A 21,793-nucleotide genomic window follows, 5' to 3' on the forward strand; every position below is an offset into this window, starting at 1 on the left:
CAATTAGCATATCTGAGACCAATATTCAAATATTCAGTGTGGAAACTTGACTACCGTTACGACATTCTCTAATCGCGATCAAATTCATATATAATGGATAGATGAATTTATAGATGATAGCAATATATAGCAAGTATAAGTTTATTTGCGGACAACGTTATAATTTATTTTTCATACTGCTTTCTTGATATATGATAGCGTAGCGGCTTTTGTATTGATTGCCGCATGCATCCTCATGTAAAGTGCGAATACTGTAACTACCATATAGTAATTTTTGTAGCTGTGACGTGGTCGAGTGGAATGAGTAGTCATGCTCACTAAAATGTCCAGACATCTGGCGGCTTGGTGGGCCGGGTCATAGGGCTCCCTAAAATATAGTCGAGCGCAGTGATGGCTGGCCCATCCGTCATACTCGTGAACGAGTGCTGCTTGTAGGGACTGGTCTGCTCTTATCACTACGACTGATTTAATCTTACTGTGTTTTTATATTTGAGCCTAAATAAATTAGTGCTGGTTGGTAGTTTGTATTCACACGTTTCGACTTGTAAAATGTGAACTTACAAGGATTGTTTAAAAGAGCAACACACAAGTTTCTTGCTTATTCTTCTTGTGATGAGACACCTTCCGAATAAGCGGTAGATTTAAAAAAATGTTGACTATTCAAAAGTGCTTAAATTAAGTTTATTTGAATAAATGATTTTCTATTCTATTCTATTCTATTCTATTCCGACCGTTATTGACTAACTTTTTCTTAGAAGCCTAGTGTTGACTCTTCGGCTACCAAACAGTGGTTTGGTAGCCGAAGAGACAACACTAGGATTCTAAGCTACATCCGAACTCCATTCAACGCCTGATGATGCCTCGTCCAGAGGCGAAACACGTGTCGCGATATGGGTGTAGACTCAATAACGGTCGGAATTTGATCGCCACTAGAGAAGGTCGTAACGGTAGTCAAGTTTCCACACCGAATATTTGTGGTCTCAGATATGCTAATTGTAGCGGAATTAAACAAAATAATATAAATCCAAAATAACACCTAATTCAATTAAATATAGCACATTTATATTTATTGACGGCCTTGGTTCTCTAGCGTTTAGCACACCGCTTCACTCCCGATGGTCGCACCTTCTATTCTTTGTACGGACAAAACATTTGTATTCAGGAGTATGATTGTTTGTATTGGTGTGGGGTTTTCTAAGTATTTAAATATATATATATCTATCAGTATTTATATCAGTTGTACCTATAACAGAAGCTGGTTACCGTGGGACTAGATGGTGTTATGCGAGTTGTATTTGGATGTTATTATATTATTATTGGTAACATCATCAAATATACTATCATCGTGCAAAGATTAATAATTTAGTGATTTTATCACTAAATCTGCCATGGTCTGGTCATCATACTCCTCAGAAATAAGATCCACAAAGACAATTACTAATCTATACATATAAATAAAATTGGAGTGTCTGTTTGTAATATTAAAATAACCGTTTTTTACTACATGCATATGAATATAAATACGGTACATACAACAAAAAATTTTTTACATTTTTTGTCTGTCTGTCTGTCTGTTCCGGCTAATCTCTGGACCAATTTTGATGGGACTTTTATTGGCAGGTAGCTGATGTAATAAGGAGTAACTTAGGCTAATTTTATATTAGAAAAATTCTTTTATTTTAGAAAAGTAATATTAAATTCCACGTGGATGAAGTCGCGTGTACAGCTAGTATTTAAGTATAATAATTGATTTTTTCAGGTTTTTGGGGTCCAGCATTAGCACTGATCGGTTTGTCGTATGCGACACCTGAAAACGTTGTGTTGCCGATTTTTATGCTTACAATGTCAGTTGGTATAAACGCTGGCCACTTTACTGGGTACTTGGTGAGTTATCTGATCATCTCAGTAGCTTTTTTCGGACTACTCTAATGCTGTTGGCCTTTACAGCTTCACCGGACGATAGGGGGCGAGTACAGATGGCACTACAAACCCGCGAAAGGACTTATGGAGCGGCTGAAGGCTAACTCACGCTTGATAGATGCGACTTTAGTCTGAGGGCACCGCTAGGAGTTCAAACCTCGATTCAGGCTCTGGTTCTTTTACTTATGGATAATGGAATGGTGCTCAGCTGCGCTAATTTACGCTAGCGAGGCACCAGTGGAGGATAATAAGATGATGAAGTTAGGTCAGTTAGTCCAGTAGTAAATCACGATGAATTTATCACAGTTTCCAAAGAGACCACGTGGAAGTCAACCTGATATGGTACTTTGTTAGCAATAGGGTTATTAGTACATTACTGACACGATTGTCAGTAATGTGCCTTTCCCCTGCCAATTATGTGCTGCTACACTGAGAAGTTCTTTCAAGAAGGGTATATTAAGGTTTCTTAAGGGTCGGCAACGCGCACGTGACAGCCCTGGTGCTTCAGGCGTCCATAGGCTACGGTAACCATTTACCATCAGATGGACCGTATGCTTGTTTGCCACCATAGTAGTATAAAAAAAAAAAAACTCTTTGAAAGATTCATTATTCGAGAGGTAACAGCACAGGTTCTTTTTTAAAAAACCTGGTTGTGCTGCTTGTGGACTGGTCTGTTCAGGTTGCGAACACTGATTAGATTTTTTGATTATTTTTATATAGCATATTCTGGTGGTCACTCTATTCTCCCAAATTTGAATTTAAATGAAATAGTATTATTGTACATATGTACAACATTAAAAAAAATACGAACTAAGTTTCTTATCAGTTCTTCTCATCTCGGAATCATTCCGAACTGACGGGAGATTTGACATATCATAAGAGTCTGTAATAGACCAACATTACAAAGATTTTTTAAGGATGATAATAGAATGGTGCACCCGCCTGCGCTAACGGTTTACGCTGGCGGGGCACCAGTGGAGGATGATAAGATGAACATGAGGTCAGGTCAGTTAGACCACCGTGACAAATTCACCAAGAATTTATAACGATGGGTTACAGAGGGAACCGCGTGGAGGTCAACCTGAGGTGGTACATTGCTAGCAATAGGATTATTAGTCCACATTACTAACAATCTACCAATCAAACAATCTAACAGCTCAGGTTAAAATGGTAGAATATTTTGAATTGGAATAAAAATGTTTTTATGTTTAGTATTCAAAGCACATTACCGTATACCAAGGTCGGGATAATCGGTAGATGTTGTTGTCAGAAACAGCAATGGACAAAATGTGTTTGTTCTTTGAAAATATTGCTCTTGATCCCTTTTTGCTTTTTTTTATTATTAACGCCTACAAAGGGTGTACTTTAAAACTATTGTTAAAAAATATATATAAAGACAAGCTGCACCCGCGGCTTCATCCACGTGGAATATAACTTTATTTTTCTAAAATAAAAGGAGCCTAAGTTACTCCTTATTACATCAGCTACCTGCCAATAAAAATCCCGTCAAAATCGGTCCAGCCATTTCAGAGATTAGCGGCAATAAACAGACAGACAGACAAAAATTCAGAGATTACCGTAATTATATTCGTATGCATGTAGTAAAAAACTGTTATTTAAACAGACACTCAAATTTTTTTTATTTAGGTATAGACAGACAGACGTGAAAAAAATAAAATGTAAAATAAAAAAAAAATTTGTCTGTCTGTCAAAATGTCCATCAGAGATAGCGGGAACAGACAGACAGACAGACAGACAAAAATTGTAAAAAAATTTTGTCTGGTTATTCGGTTATTCCAATATTACAAACAGACACTCCAATTTTATTTATATGTATAGATAAGTCTATATATGTCAAGCAGTGTCAAGTTCTAAATTACGCATAACTCGTAACTATATAAATAATTGTATGACTAAGGACGGTAGGGAAAAAAAAATAAAAAACTTGACGTTCATAAGCGGCTAAAATGTCCTACATGAATAAATGATTTTTGAATTTGAATTTGACGCATAACTCGTAACTATAGGTACTATATAATTGTATGACTAAGGAAGAAAAAAATGTAAAAACTTACGTTCATAGCGGCTAAAATGTCCTACATGAATAAATGATTTTTGAATTTGAAAAAAAATGGAAAACTTGACGTTCATAAGCAGCTAAAATGTCCTACATGAATAAATGATTTTTGAATTTGAATTTGGCGCATAACTCGTAACTATAGGTACTATATAATTGTATGACTAATGAATAAATAACTCGTAACTATAGGTACTATATAATTGTATGACTAAGGATAGTAGGGAAAAAAAAATAAAAACTTGACGTTTATAAGCAGCTAAAATGTCCTACATGAATAAATGATTTTTGAATTTGAATTTGACGCATAACTCGTAACTATAGGTACTATATAATTGTATGACTAAGGATAGTAGGGAAAAAAAAATAAAAACTTGACGTTTATAAGCAGCTAAAATGTCCTACATGAATAAATGATTTTTGAATTTGAATTTGGCGCATAACTCGTAACTATAGGTACTATATAATTGTATGACTAAGGACGGTAGGGAAAAAAAATGGAAAAACTTGACGTTCATAAGCGGCTAAAATGTCCTACATGAATAAATGATTTTTGACTTTGAATTTGACGCATAACTCGTAACTATAGGTACTATATAATTGTATGACTAAGGACGGTAGGGAAAAAAATGTAAAAACTTGACGTTCATAAGCGGCTAAAATGTCCTACATGAATAAATGATTTTTGAATTTGAATTTGAACTTATGAATTACTACTAATTACTGTTAATCGACATCAAATGACAGTCTAGGTGGTTGAGCAGAGCTCCTATTTTCCGGTGGTCGTGGGTTTTTTTTTTAGGGTTGATAATGGAATGGTGCACCCGCCTGCGCTAACGGTTTACGCTGGCGGGGCACCAGTGGAGGATGATAGGATGAGCATGAGGTCAGGTCAGTTAGCCCATCGTGCAAATTCACCAGGAATTTAACACGATGGTTTCCAGGGGGAACCGCGTGGAGGTCGACCTGACATGGTACATTGCTAGCAATGGGGTTATCAATCCACATTACTAACAATCCCCTTCCCCCCAGGTGGTCGTGGGTTCGACTCCTCATATAGTACAACCACTTGTATCATTACATAGTATAAAACAAAATCGCTGTCGCTGTCTGTCCCTATATATGCTTAACTCTTTAAAACTACGCAACGGAATTTGAAGCGGCTTTTTTAATAGATAGAGTGATTCAAGAGGAAGGTTTATATATATATATAATACATGTATACCCGTGCAAAGTCGAGGCGAGTAGCTAGTTAATGTATATGACACCAATACAAACAGTACTGATCTGTGTGGTTTCTATATATAATATGGCAGCCGCGGTGGTCTAGTGGTTTAGCACACCGCTTTACTATCCGATGGTCGTGGGTTCGATTCCTCGCACGGTAAAAACATTTGTATTCATGAGTATGATTGTTTGTATCGGTCTGTGTATTTTCTATGTATAATATGTATTTTACAAAAAAAATGTATCCATGTATTTATATCAGTTGTCTAGTACCCATAACACAAGCTCTGCTTAGTTTGGAACTAGATGGCGCTGTGTGAATTGTCCTGAGATGTTATTATATTATTATTATAAAAAAAATCTCATCTCCCCTCTTAAGGAGAGGAGATGGCAACTTACCCCCGGCAGAAGCACAGTCGGCCGGGATTCAGGGCCCCAGGGAGAGAAACCGGCGTACAATGCGGGCAGAATCTAAGAGCATATTATTATTATTATTATAATAAGTATGTATTTACAAAAAAATGTATCTACATATTTATATCAGTTGTCTAGTACCCATAACACAAGCTATGCTTAGCTTAGGACTAGATGGCGCTGTGTGAATAGTGAGATATTAATTATTTATTTGTACTTCCAGTTGGCTCACATAGATTTGGCGCCAAACTTCAGTGCAAATTTAATGTCGATAACGAATTTCTTGGCCAACATAATATCAATCATCGCGCCTCTTGTCTGCGGGATTGTTGTTAAAAACGAGGTGAGTTGACCCATTAACTTAACTTATTTTATAAACGAGTAGCTTTTGCTCGCGGCTTCGCTCGCGTTAATTTATCCCCTTAGGGGTGGAATTCATGAACATCCTTGCTTTGGGGATGACTACCTCATAGTAGCTTTAGGCATGCAAAGTCTCAGCCCGATCGGTTTGAAATTGACAATGTTTCATCCCCTATTTTATCCCCTTGGGGATGAAAATTTTCATGGGTAGAATTTATCAAAATCCTTTTCTTAGCGGATGCCTACGTCATAACATCTACCTGCATGCCAAAATATTTTATCCCCAAGGGAATAAAATAGGGGATGAACATTTTCATGGGTAGAAATTATCAAAATCCTTTTCTTAGCGGATGCCTACGTCATAACATCTACCTGCATGCCAAATTTCAGCCCGATCCGTCCAGTGGTTTGGGCTGTGCGTTGATAGATCACTACGTCAGTCACCTTTGAGTTATATATATTTAGATTACGAACACTTCACCGTGCGGGTGCCGGGTCCATCGTGTGGCAGAGAGGAAAACTCCGAGCAGTTCCCAGGACTTGTGATCCGGGTGTAGGTTTCAGTGATGCACACTCACCTTCACTGATTGTGTTCCTCTCTCTGTCCAGCCAAATCTGGTAGGAATCTGCTAGTGCAGTTTTAGGTGCACGTTCTTATATAAACTTGTGGGTACGGTGAAAAGGTAAGGTTGTAAGAGTTCATTACTGAAGTTCGACGAATTTTTTTTTTATATTTACATATATTAAAATAGTAAATTTCTGAAGTGGTTTCTGAATTGTTATTTTGCAGCATAGTTTTTGTTCTGGACAAAATCATATTATTTTAAGTATTTCAAGTTGATTTTTTTTTTATTTTTGTTAATTACTATAGATATATATACAATGGGATTGTCTTCTTCACATATTGTGTACAAATATAAAAAAAAAGCTGTATAGATGCTCTATACATTGTTTTTATTTGATTATTATTATAAACTAACTGTTCCTGCGACTTCGTCCGCGTGGAATGTAACTTTATTTTTCTAAAATAAAAGTAACCTAAGTTACTCCTTATTACATCAGCTTCCTGCCAAAAAACGTCAAGTCAAAATCGGTCCAGCCATTTCAGAGATTAGCCGGAACAAACAGACAGATAAAAATTGTAAAAAATGTTCTTTTGGTGTATGTACCGTATTTATATTCATATGCATGTAGTAAAAAACGGTTATTTCAATATTACAAACAGACACTCCAATTTTATTTATATATATATATACATTAGTCGCGAGTACAACTTGTATTTAAATATAAAGATATAAATTATATATTTTTTATTATATTGTATAGTAATATTTATTATATTATCAAAGCCACAATTCATAAATAATAAATCAAATGTGCCAATACATCTTTTGTTATTCTTAGATCCTTTTGATAACTCATATAAATCATGACTTTGCATTCATATATGAAACTAGCTGTTCCCGTGACTTCGTCCGCGTGGAATTTATTTTTATCCGTTTTTTTTCTAAAATAAAATAAAATCCAAAATATAACAGACAGAAAAAATTGTTCAAAATGATTAATTACTGATATTTATTAATTATAATTTAACAACAAAAAAACCTGTTACATCAGTAGTAATATATTTGTTAATTACAAGCTACGCCCGCGACTTCGTTCGCGTAGAATTTAACTTTATTTTTATAAAATAAAAGTAGCCTAAGTTACTCCTTATTACATCAGCTATCTGCCAAAAAAAGTCTTATCAAAACCGGTCCAGCCATTTCAGAGATTAGCCGGAACAAACAGACCGACAGACAGACAGACAAAAATTATAAAAAATGTTATTTTGGTATATGGACCGTATATATATTCATATGCATGTAGTAAAAAACGGTTATTTCAATATTACAAACAGACACCCCAATTTTATTTATATGTATATATAATCTATACATATAAATAAAATTGGAGTGTCTGTTTTGTGAATACAAATAACATTTTCTTTATCATTTTATATTAGATTTATGATGGATATAATTTATATGTACATGTGAACATGTAATAGTTCAACAATCAAACATTACTATTTATTTTATTAAATTAAAACCAGTATATGTATAGTACAGACTTCAGTTTGGATTGTGAAATCATTCATTTGTATGAACTAGAAACGAGTGATTCAAAATCTCAATGATTTTATAATATTTTTAAACTTTCGTGTTTGATATATATGGGACACAGTCACCTAGATACATCAAAATAATAATTGCATTTAATAATGTCTAGTAAGACAAATTCAATATTGTCTACTAAGCACTGCCGTGTCCAAACTGTGTGACCCCACCTTACATTTTCCTATTGTTATTTAGTATATAAGATCATTATTTCTAGCAAGCCTTTGAAGCCAGGCATCATCGCAAACCCTTCGACCCTCCATTACGCGTTGTGTCTGATTTATTGGTTGCGCTTTTCCCATTTGTCAGTTTATTATCATCTGTAATACACATCGTCTGGACCAACAACATCGTATCATTTACCCGCAACAATATACATTTTTTTTTTCTGGTTTATATGTATAACATTTGATTATGTATAATTATTTGATGTATACTATATTATTATATTATATTATTGTGTATTCATATGTATGTATATATATGTAAATTTGTGTATGTACTATATTTTAGTTTGTTTACATAAGTATATACAATTTTATTGTTTCCACTAATGCGCCACCTACTCTATTTTTTTTTTGTAAATACTCTCTTTCAAAGGTTGTCTGTAAGAGATTGCATTAGCGATAAGACCGCCTTTTGTACTTAGTTTTTTTTTTTTTTTAATTTTTTCATGTCCTTTATATGTTGGTGCAATAAAGTGTTATAATTTAATAATATATTATTTATTATAAATCGGATCTTAATATGAATAATTTCATGGCAAACAAAGTTACCTCTCTCGACTAAGATCCTCTCTACTCACCACTATTATACACGAATGATCCGGGAAGCAATTAAAATAAAGAAATATCTCAATCTCAACAGAGGGGATAGCTTAAAATTATCATCTGCATGGAATCCAGTCATAAATAAATACAAGCAAAGTTCAGTAGCATCAATAGTCAAAAGTGTACGGATACCGTGAGTGCTATGTGTCGCGAACTTTCGTTAAACAATCTAGTGACGGTAGATGAAAAAACTGCTGTCACCTATCTACATTGACATCGCTGTTACTCCAGTCAGCTCGTGACCACGGCTAGTGCAACCTAGTCGAAACGTCGAGAGAGGTAAATACCTGTATTTGGCATAAAATGATTCGTGTTAAAACCCGGTTAATAATATAAATAATGTTGATTTGTATGTCATTTAATTCTGCAACTATTAACATGTGTAAGACCACAAATATACGTATAGTATACTTCGATTATACAATAGACTGTGTTCTGAAAATTGTTCGACATGATGCCTACGGCCACCTTTTACCACCGCACAACTCGCCATCGATAGGGAATTCATCCCCACACGCTGGAACCTAAGTGGTCTCGGACAGTGCGGTTTCAGAGGAGCTTCCTCCCGCGTACACTTACATTGTGGAATGAACTACCTGTCGAGATTTTCTCACGAGACTACATGGGGTTTTTCAAGAAGGGTATATTAAGGTTTCTTAAGGGTCGGCAACGCGCACGTGATACCCCTGGTGTTTCAGGCGTCCATAGGCTACGGTACCTATTTACCATCAGATGAGCCGTATGTTTGTTTGTCTTACTATGGTAGTAGTATTAAAAAATCCTATCCACTGCTACTAGTTTGTATTGAGTTGATTTGAGTAATAATTATTTGTTTGTTTATTGTTGTTTTTTTTAACAGTCTGATCCAGCAGAATGGCGGAAGGTATTCTTCATTGCAGCCGGCGTGTACTTCTTCACAAATTTATTCTTCATACGGTACATCACGGCGGATAAGCAGCCGTGGAACGAACCTCGTCCCAAACGGCCAGTAAATGCAATTTGTTGGTAATTATTCAATCATACTTAATTTGTAACATTCTGTAATTTAATTAAATGAGAGTTTTAAACAAATTCAAATAAATTATTTGTTTAATATATATTTGCATTCATCATCATCATCATCATCACAGCCCGGAAGACGTCCACTGCTAGACATAGGCCTCCCCCAAAGATCTCCACGACGATTGGTCCTGCGCTGCTCGCATCCAATGCCTTCCAGCGATCTTGACCAGATCGTCGGTCCACCTTGCTGGAGGCCTTCCCACGCTGCGTCTTCCGGTCCGTGGTCGCCACTCGAGGACTTTACTGCCCCAACGGCCATCTGTCCGTTCATATTTGCATTAATTTAAATTAAATATATATATATATATATCTCGCTGATTAAATGCCAACGGCCACATGACGCAAACGGTAAATTTTACAGGAGAGCTCATCAAAATTTTCACTGCGATATTTTAACTCTTTTTACGAATCTATAAGTGTTATTTTGTCGTTTTTAATATAAAAATTATGACGAATTAGGTATCATTTTTGGAAAAAAAATAGTTTCAGTTTTTTTTGCGTTGTAGCCCTTTGTCATTTAATCAGCGATATGTATAATAATAAAAGAAAATTTTGTTGTTCTTCTTTTAAAAGAAATATTGTAGTCTAAGCTTTTGTAAAAATACAAATTATACAAAATAGTATTAAATCACAATAATTACAGTTATTATAATATGTCATATCAAACATTTTTAGTTATTTTCATACTGATTTTCATATACCTATGTATTTTTTCTTTCCAGAGCTTGGGCAGCAAATAGTTTCAATTGATTGAAAACATGTAAATAATTTTTTTTATTTAAATTTCTTAGAATAACTTAATAGTATAAATTAAACTGTTTATTAATATTACTGTATTATTTCTGTCCTTCTATAAAAAGAGAGCGCGTGGTGAGAAGGGCAAACCATCTTAGTCCTCCAGAATAACTATTGAGTATCACGGGTGTGACATGATAACGTGATATCCGTAGTTCTGTTTATAGGCCACTTCTTTGCCAATACTACTACATAAAAAAGCACAGATAATAATACTGAACAAGTCAGAATATTCTAAAGGTAACAGGGCCTCATCAAGTGACCCCATTGTGTTGTTCTTTTCTAGTGTTACATAAATTGAAAACATTTTAAACTTTCATAAGCGTCTGTATGCTATAGAATCGAATAAATATTGTCATTGCTCGTATCCAATTGGCGAGAATAGAACCTTTTGTATTCAGAAGAAAATATGTACACAAAGCAAGTCAATGCACGTTTGAATTGATTTTTATGTAACAATTTATTTATTTTAATCTATCGACCAAATTGCGACTTGATTTAAGATAAGATTTCAAACGGTAGCAAATATTGTGTGGATTATATTCAAATTCAAAAATCATTTATTCCTACAGGACGTTTTAACCGCTCATGAACATAAATTTTTGACATTATAATTTTCTTTTTGTCCGTACCTTCCAGTTCGGTATATAGATCCAATTGAGAAGAACTGGCAAGAAACTCAATTGAATTTTTTTTTAAAAATCACTTTATTTACAATGTAAATTTATATAGGTGTCTAACGTTAAATGAAAATCCAGTGCATGAACAACTATTGCCATGCACGCTCGTATTTCAAGTGATCGTTTAGTGAATAATAGGCTTTGCTCAGTAAATATGATTTAAGGGATGTTTTGAATTTATTTAAGAGTAATTCCAATATATCCTTTGGTATCTTATTGTAAATTTTTATACCTATTCCCATAAAAGACCTATTGACTTTTTCTAAACGATACTTGGGGAAAAAAACAATTTGACGTTCATAAGCGGCTAAAATGTCCTACATGAATAAATGATTTTTGAATTTGAATTTTGACCCGGAATGTAAGCTATCTCCATACAAAATTTCATTTAAATTACGAGCGTACATGACGCTCGTCATACAAGTAATCGTTTAGTGAGTATCGGCTTTGCTTATAGAAATAATCTTTATTCAAATAAACTTAATATAAGCATTTTTTTGGATGAAGATCGTGAAAGGTAACGGGAGCTCTGCCGATAAGGGCGACGCTCTTAAATTATGAATGAATGAAGTTTTTTTTTTTACTTTTAAAGTATTTTTTTTATTTCAACCACTCATTCAGAACGCAGACTCATCACAAGAAGAATGTTATATGAACTTGCGTGTTCCTCTTTTAAATATATGTTTGCAGAAATACATTCTAAACAATTGTTTATGAACTTTGCTTGTTAGAAACTAACAAGGAAGTTAAAGTAAATAAAGAGTTACTGGAATGACTCTTAATTGTTTAATTATGAAAAAAAATTTTTTTTTTGTAATTCTTTATTGTACAAAATATTAGAAATAGAAATAGAAATAGAATACGTGTCAAAAAGCAATATATATAAATATATAGTACAAGAAATAATAGTAAATCTAATAATAATTAGAAGCAAATGTTCTTTCTTATTTCTTGATTAATGTAGGTTATTGACATGATATAAGAATTTTGATAAAGGTTTAAGTAATTTTTAAATTAAACATAAACAAAATAATAATAAAAAATATATATATAAATAAGTATAAGTAAATAGCAGGTATTTTTAAAATATGGTTGTTTGTTATGTTTTTCATGTACCTTTTACTAAACGGCTGGATCGATTTAGATTAAATTTTGTACGTATTATTAAATGAGTTTTCTGAATGGTTAGAAAATATAATTATACTGAGTAGGAGGAGCTGATTTTCTGGGAAAGAGCATTATATAACTAACTATCTACTCGCCCGGCTTCGCTCGAGTATACATGTATTATATATATAAACCTTCCTCTTGAATCACTCTATCTATTAAAAAAAACCACTTCAAAATCCGTTGCGTACTTTCAAAGGTTTAAGAATACATAGGGACGGACAGACAGCGACAGCAAACTTTATTTTATACTATGTAATGATTGAACATCTGTATACAAATTCTGAAAACGATAGAGACGTCACGCGTCCAGTTTAGGAGATGTAAATGGAGGAACAGACAAACGGAAACAATGAATTTGTTTTATGCTATTTATGGACGTAATCTATTCATTAATGAGAGGCAATAAATTTAAAGTTTAATGATTAATCATAAAAGTTGTGCAAGTTTTTCAATAGGCCGACTCTTTCAAAGTTTGAAGCGGCAGTAAACATTGTTCAAAATGATTAATTACTGATATTTATTAATTATAATTTAAGATCCGGTTCAACTAAAAAACCTGTTACATCAATAGTAATATATTTGTTAATTACAAGCTGCGCCCGCGACTTCGTTCGCGTGGAATTTAACTTAATTTGTCTAAAACAAAGACAGCCTAAGTTACGCCTTATTACATCAGCTACCTGCCAAAAGAAGTTCCATCAAAATCGATCCAACCATTTCAGAGATTAGCCGGAACAGACAGACAGATAGACAGACGAAAATTGTAAAAAATGTTACTTTTATGTATGTACCGTATTTACATTCATATGTATGTAGTAAAAAACGGTTATTTCAATATTACAAACAGACACTCCAATTTTATTTATATGTGTAGATAATTTAAGATCCGGTTCAATAAAAAAAATGTTACATGAATATATCATAATATATAGTAATATTATAAAGCTGAAGAGTTTGTTTGTTTGAACGCGCAAATCTCAGGAACTGATTTGAATTGAAAAATTATTTTTGTGTTGGATAGTCCATTTGTAGAGGAAGGCTATAAGGTATATAACATTACGCTACGACCAATAGGAGCGGAGCTGCAATGAAAAATATTGCAAAAGGTGAAGAAATGAAACGCAGACAAAGTTGCACGGGTTACCTAGTAATAACATAAATGCAAATGTTTGTGAGTATGGATGTTTGTCACTCGCAAAAACTACTGAACCGATTTTGATGAATATTTACAGTAATATAGCTTATACATTAGAATAACATATAGCCGTTCAGATATTATGTAAACAGATTTATTACAGTTATTTACCCCCCCCCCATCCCCCGCCCCACATCCCCTTGTCGGCAAAAGTAACCAAAGCTCTCCCCCTCCCCCCTTCCTTACGTAAACATTTTTCAATTAGTGTATTGTGTTTTTAGCAAAGATAATGTGAGGGTTGCTATTCGTGAAAAAAGTAAATAACTACCGATGACGTAGTCATCATCTAGACTCCCCCAGCCCCATGTCATCCAAAATAAGCAACGCAAAGACCTTCCCGCCGCCCCATAGTACTTATGTATGTAAGAAGCACTACTTATGGACGACTGAGGCTTTGAAGCCGACTACCGCAAGAGAAACCCGAAGTAGCACCCGTGACTTGTGACACGGGTGTAGGTTTAAAGAGCTCTTTTAGAATGCATTAACACTCGCCTTCACTACTTGCAGCTTCCCCCCAGGTCCAACTAAGACTGGGATCAACCCATTCCTAATACAATTCACTTTAGTATCCAAAACACAACCGGCACGCTCTGCACTCGTCGACTGAATGCCGCGGCTCACCCAACCAAAGAGGATTATGCAACTACCGACCTCCGTATTTATAGACCAAAGTCAGTGTAGCAGGTCGAACTATACTTACTAGATGACGCTACTTACAATATTCGTAATAATCTTTACATTGGGTACTTCATTAGTACTCAAAACAAACTGGCTTCTTTTAATATATTTTTAAAATATCAGATTTTTTCTACAATAATGATGTGAACATGTAATACTTGAACGGCCTTATAGACTATAAATTTCATGTGGATGAAACCGCGGGCGCAGCTAGTATACAATAATATCTAAGAACAATTACTGAAAATCATCCAGCAACATTGGCCACTACTCAGCATTATTATTATTAACAATTCACACAGCGCCCTCTAGTCTCAAGCTAAGCAGATCACGGGAACTACTTAATTTTCCGATTAAAACTATCTAAGATATTCAAGTTTGTACGTTGACGAAAAAAAATTTGACGTTCATAAGCGGCTAAAATATCCTACATGAATAAATGATTTTTTAATTTGAATTTTGACCCGGAATGTAAGCTATCTCCATACAAAATTTCATTTAAATTGGTCCATCAGTTACGAAGATTAGACTATACAAACAGATGGAGAAACGATAAATTTGAATAAAATCTATATGTGTTCTTTTCCGCTTCTAACTTCTCTCTGATTCGGTTCTGGCGCTATGTGCAGATATTCGACCTCTACTGTTTTATTATATAGATAGATAGATAGATAACCAAAATTTCAAATTCTACATTAATAATACTACGAATGGATCCGCTCAGTGCCAACTTGACGCTCTAGACTCAATCGACAGACGAGCTAGGAGACTTATCGGGGACGAATCACTTGTAGCTAAGAGGTTTCACAGTCTTAATCACCGACGTAAAGTGGCTTGTCTATCGGTGTTCTACAGGCTCCATTTTGACGAATATGCTCAAGAACTGCACAACCTTATTTCTCCAGCACCGTTCCATCAACGTACAAAGACGTAGAGAGTGGCTCCATCCATACACTATTGACATCCCAGCTGCTCGAACCAACCGTTTTGCATCATCTTTCCTTATGCGAGCAGCTAAGGAGTGGAACTCTCTACCAGCGTCTATTTTTCCTGCCTCTTACAACATTGGGTCTTTCAAGTCAAGAGTGAATAGACACTATTTGAGCTTGCGTGTAATAGCTTAGACTACATCATCACTTAACATCAGGTGAGATTGATAGATCAAATTTTAATATAAAAAAAAATACAATCTTGCAAATCTCCTGTCGGGGTTTGTCTGCAGGCAAATCTCTTATCTACTTATTAAGTAGGTACATGTTGCCGATGGCAACCTTTTTGATAGTTTTTATGTTTCTTATATATATTTGAATTATATATTTTGACGTTCTGTTTTTATATACCGTTTGTTTTCTTATGCCGTATTGTCTTTATATTTTTGCTAGCGAGCTGATTACACCTATTTTACCTCACCTAGGAACGTGTCTCATTTTTAACCAGCCCTAATACAGTCCATCCTTCCTTCCGTAACATTGTGGTCATCATCATGTTGACGATGGCAACCTTTTTGATAGTTTTTATGTTTTTTATATATATATTGACGTTCTGTTTTTATATACCGTTTGTTTTCTTATGCCATATTGTCTTTATATTTTTGCTAGCGAGCTGATTACATCTATTTTACCTCACCTAGGAACGTGTCTCATTTTTAACCAGCCTTAATACAGTCCTTCCTTCCGTAACAGTACATGTTATTATTATTATATATATACATTAGGATAAGATCAATAAGTTCTACCTATTTGGGACCTTTGATACTATGTGAATAGTCCACAGTTATTTATTCATTATTCCAGAATTGTTCTGCGTTAGGGTTTTCTATTTTCGTATTGTATGGAAGGAACAATCACCCAACGTTCCTAGCGAAGGCAGTTAGGCATCTCACCCCTGATCAGTATTCCATTCTCGTCCAATATTAAAGCCACGCTGCCATTACGACACGCATCGGAACCTAACGTGGTCATAAAGAGCCACTGTTTATAAAATTCTCAAGGAAAAGAAAATTTTGTTCAGCATTATTGTATTTAGACTCTTTGGCTAATAATTTAGCGTGAAGATAACTGTTTGCTATCTCAAATAGCCATTTAATGTATTTTAAAAATAAAATGTTTAAATTTGAAATTAGAATTTTGTTTCTTTTTATGAATTAATTCTTCTCGAACATTCCATTTCTTTGACGAAGTTAAATTTGAAAATAGAACGACACGTATAGAACATCGATATTGTTTTGTTTCTTTTTATGAATTTATGAATTCGTTCTTCTCGAACATTCTTTTTCTTTGACGAAGTTAAATTTGAAAATAGAACGAACATTATTTTTCTTTTTTGATTCGTTCTTCTCGAACATTATTTTTCTTTGACGAAGTTAAATTTGAAAATAGAACGTCACGTATAGAACATCGATATTGTTATGTTTCTTTTTATGAATTAAAGAACAATTCTTCTCGAACATTTCATTTCTTTTGGAAGTATTTTAACGCTGAATCTTTATGAGTTTTGACACGATTCTTCTAGAACATTCCTTTTTTTCGAATTATTGGTCATTACTGTTTTCGAAACTGAACGATAAAGGACGCGTGCAGATGGCATTATAAACCCGAGGCAAGACTTATACAGCGGTTGAAGGCCAACTCCTCTCTGACGGATACGACTTAGCTGAGGGCACCGCTAGGGGTTCGAACCTCGACTCAGGTCCTCGTATTTTCGATCCCTATTTGAATTGGACTTCTACGTATTATTCTGCATTGTAATATATGTCAACTTTGGTAGCTGAGAGCACCGCTAGGAGTTTGAACCTTGGGTCAGGATGTTGTAATTTCGATCCCTGTTTGAATTGGTCTATATATCATGCCATAATCTATCAGCTTTGATAGTTTGTATTTACAAAAAAATACCATACGCCATCTAGCTCGCCTTCGTATAAGTTATAGTATGTATTATAGAATAAATAAAAAAAATTTAAAAATGCAATTCTGACCACAATTATTTAAAAGACCATCACGAGAGTTTCTTTCTCATTCTTCTTGTAGTGAGCCTGCGTTTCGAATCTAAAAAATATGACTAATCAAAAGTGTCATTAAGTTTATTTGAATAAAGATTATTGCTATTGTATATATGTATTTGATTTTATATCTACGTAACATTATCGTACTTAATGAACCGGATAAGACCACGAGCGGACCGAGGCGTACCCACTAATGGATTTGGGTCGGTATTCGTAAATGAAAATAAATGTTTGTACCCGTGTTTTTTATGCAACAAAATTGGACAGGACTAAAGTAATATAGTCTGTGAAAAGCTCCTATTGCAAGATAAATATGTTATCAACTATCTGAAACATAGTTAAAAATATATACATCTACAAGCTTTTACACCCGACTTAGGGGTGGAATTTATCAAAATCCTTTCTTAGGAGATGCCTACATCATAGTAGGTTTATGCATGCAAAGTCTCAGCCCGATCGGTTTAATATTGACAAAGTTTCATACAAACTTTCATCCCCTATTTCATCCCCTTGGGGGTAGAATTAATCAAAATCCTTTCTTAACGGATGCCTACGTCATAACATCTACCTGCATGCCAAATTTCAGCCCGATCAGTCCAGTGGTTTGGGCTGTGCGTTGATAGATCACTATGTCAGTCACCTTTGAGTTATATATATTTAGATTTTTAAGAAGAATGAAAACATCTAAACATAATACCTATAATACAATTCAATTCAAACAGACCTCTTTCAGTATACTCATTAATTTCTGAAACTCCATCAACTTCGGTATATTACATTAAGCCGCTTAGTACTGAAAAGGACTCTGAAAATAACGATAACATTTCGTATTGTATTTCGGGACTGAAATACCGATATGTCTGTACGTTTATAAAAAATTTCGTTTTATTTGTATTGTTAAATGCATTGGTCGTATGAACATAGGTAAATATATTCTATTTATAGGTAATTATCTATACCTATAAATGAAATTGGAGTGTCTGTTTGTAATATTGAAATAACCATTCTTTACATGCATATTAATATAAATACAGTACATACACCAAAATAACTTTTTAAAATTATTTGCCTGTCTGTCTGTTTGTTTCGGTTAATCTCTGAAATCGTTGGACTGATTTTGACGGGACTTTTTGGCAGGTAGCTGATATAGCTGTGTTGATATACAGAAGGAGTGATATTAATAAAAGATTGAATATATAACGGTGTATATAATATCAGAATTAAAAATAACAAATAATAATTAATTTAACAACTTATTTAGATCAGTAATTTGCAAGCGAATGAATTTGACATTTTAACAATCTATTTTTTATTAAATGTATCTGTGTTATATGGCCAGTTTATGCAAGAAGGTTGGTAGTCAACGCTTCTAACTGGTGAGTTATAAGAACCTAATATCCTTGGTTTCTTTCCTGGGCTTCGGGTGTACATGTATTATACATATAAACCTTCCTCTTGAATCACTCTATCTATTAAAATAAAACCGCTTCAAACTCCGTTGAGTAGTTTTAAAGATTTAAGAATACATAGGGACGGACAGACGGCGACAGCGACTTTGTTTTATACTATGTAATGATTCCAGTCAAAATAATATTACTTGCGATAATAAAAAAATGCTAAAAATGAGATTTTTTATATTTACGCCGACCCCAAATAAAAGCGATGGAAATTTTTCTCTGTAAGAAAAAGTAGTAAATGTAACAAATCTCGTTACACAATAGCACAATGGTAATTACATTTTTAAGATAATTATGGCACAATTACAATTTTAAATATTCAAAATAATAAATGAAATAATATATAACATACTAATAAAAGTACTTTCATTTATTACTAGTATTTACATAACCTAATTGTACAACTAAGAACCTAAAATTAAAAAGCTTAAAAATATATATAATATGATGACTAAAATATATTATTAAAAGGGGTCCTTTAAGGCACTTCATGGAAAATGTCATAATTTTACGTTGTTATGTGGAATTTCAAAATGACAAATTTGAATATTTAGGACTCAAAAAAACAATAACGTATAGAGTTTATATAAAAATACTAAAAATAACTACGGCCTAAAAAATTGTTGTTGTTATTGTATTAAAAGTAATGTAATGATACTGTAGTAACGAGTATCGTTTGTTTTAGTAACTAGTAGCTACAGTTACTATCTGTATGACCTTTTTCTACAGCCTTACAAGATACGCAACTGTTCAAGAAATCATACCTTCATATAGCTGACTGTGCCAGCCGGGGAATAACAGCAGAACAACTTTGCAAACCTTAGCACGATATATACGACTTCTTAATCTGATCGGTGAGAGCTTCTGGGAAGATACAAAATACTGATTTTCCTTCGAGTGGAAAATCAGTATTTTGTGGAATTTTGGTACCATAAAGATGTATGAGCTCGTGGGAAACTTCGGCAGGAAGTTTTAGACTACAGCATGGGGTTTTTCAAGAAGGGTATATTAAGGTTTCTTAAGGGTCGGCAACGCGCAAGTGATACCCCTGGTGTTTCAGGCGTTCATAGGCTACGGTAACCATTTACCATCAGATGGGCCGTAAGCTTGATTGCCACCATAGTAGATAAAAAAAATGAGCCTGCTGGGACCCACACAATCTGGATGCTATGATGTATAAATGATAAGTCCGAGCTGCTTTCCAACTTGATATATTGAGTACACGATGACTGAGTGTGGACTGATGCTTGCTTGTGAGTATTTGGTGTACTGAAGAGAAAGTGGTATGTGTGGGCGTTGTATGGACGCGGAGTGGTGTAAAATGCTGATGGCTGTATGGTGACGCACCGTACACCAACTGTGTCTCAAGTCTAAAGAAATAGTATTATACAATTGACTTACATTATCATAAATCGAAAACCTCGACGACCTCGGTGGTCTAGCTGTCTAGCTTTACGACCGATGGTCGCGGGTTCGATTCCTCGCACGGCACAAACATTTGTATTTGTGAGTACGATTGTTTGTATCGATCTGAGTATTTTCTATATATAATATGTATATATTTACAAAAAAATCTATGTATATGTATCAGTTATCTAGTTACCATAACACAAGCTTTAGCTAGCTTATACTTGGGTCTAGATGACGCTGTGTGAATTGTCCTGAGATTATTTTTATTATTTTTTTCCAAAAATTCTCATCTTCCCTCTTAAGGAGAGGAGATGGCAACTTACCCCCGGCAGAAGGACAGTCGGCCGGGGGATCAGGGCCCCAGGGAGAGAAACCGGCGTACAATGCGGGCAGAATCTAAGAGCACCGCTTTCTGCATCTTTCCCGGGAGTGAGCCGCCTCGGAATCCCAACCGTCTGAGATGTTGTTCCAGACTGGTTGGGATAAGACCGTTCACCGACATAACGATTGGAATGATTTCGGTGGACATCACCCACCACATTTCGGTCACCTCGTGAGCCAGGTCGAGATATTTTCTCTCTATCTCAGTTTCGGCTTTCACGAGGTTCTCGTCATGCGGTAATATTATTATTATTATTATATTATCATAAATCGATATTTAGATTTGTTCCTCTTTGTCGACCAATTTAGAATTGCCTCTGGCGTTCGCTGTTGCTTCTTCCTGCAGTGAGAAAATGGCACATGAACAATTGACTAACTTTGGTATAAACAACACAATCAAAACTTGTTTAATAATAACAATATACAACAACAAAGTAAAGTTTATGGCAAGTATGGGCGATGGATTTTATATATATCTATATATATATATACTAGCTATTCGCACTAGGCTTCGCATGGGTGTACATGTATTATATACATATAATCCTTCCTCTTGAATCACTCTAACTATTAAAAAAAACACTTCAAAATTTAAGCATACATAGGGACGGACAGACAGCGACAGCGACTTTGTTTTATACTATGTAATATACACTATACGGATATACAAAACTGCCAGAGATTCTTTTAAAATGTGAATACAATGTACAAGCACAGAGAATGTTCTAGATCTATTAGGATCTACCTTCATACACCTTTATAAATATATCATCATCTGCTTTTTCCTTATCCCATTTATTTGTGGTCCTTGTAATATGTTTTTCTCTTCCATTCATCCCTGTTCGCAGTCATCTCGTTATTTACTTCCTTTCTTACCATACCATCTTTCACAGTCCATCTGTTGTGAAGTCAAAGCGCCTACTTATTTTATTTACGCAAATACTACACTTTTGCGATTTGTGCTCATACAATTTTGT

General features: G+C 34.5%; 1 protein-coding gene across 1 annotated transcript in view; it reads left to right on the forward strand.

Annotated features, from left to right (window-relative positions):
• The window catches only part of LOC131851901 (putative inorganic phosphate cotransporter), a 29,427-nt gene extending 18,581 nt beyond the window's left edge, over positions 1–10,846 (forward strand). The window contains exons 8-11 of the mRNA XM_059202456.1: positions 1,760–1,884; positions 5,862–5,981; positions 9,847–9,992; positions 10,772–10,846. Coding sequence (XP_059058439.1) covers positions 1,760–1,884; positions 5,862–5,981; positions 9,847–9,992; position 10,772 — 392 coding nt within the window. The 3' untranslated portion in view covers positions 10,773–10,846. The remainder of the gene's footprint in view (positions 1–1,759; positions 1,885–5,861; positions 5,982–9,846; positions 9,993–10,771) is intronic.
• Positions 10,847–21,793: the final 10,947 nt, after the last annotated feature.

Source organism: Achroia grisella, unplaced genomic scaffold (assembly GCF_030625045.1).
Source record: "Achroia grisella isolate CSIRO2021 unplaced genomic scaffold, CSIRO_AGI_Agris_v1 utg809, whole genome shotgun sequence".
Lineage (NCBI taxonomy): Eukaryota > Metazoa > Arthropoda > Insecta > Lepidoptera > Pyralidae > Achroia > Achroia grisella.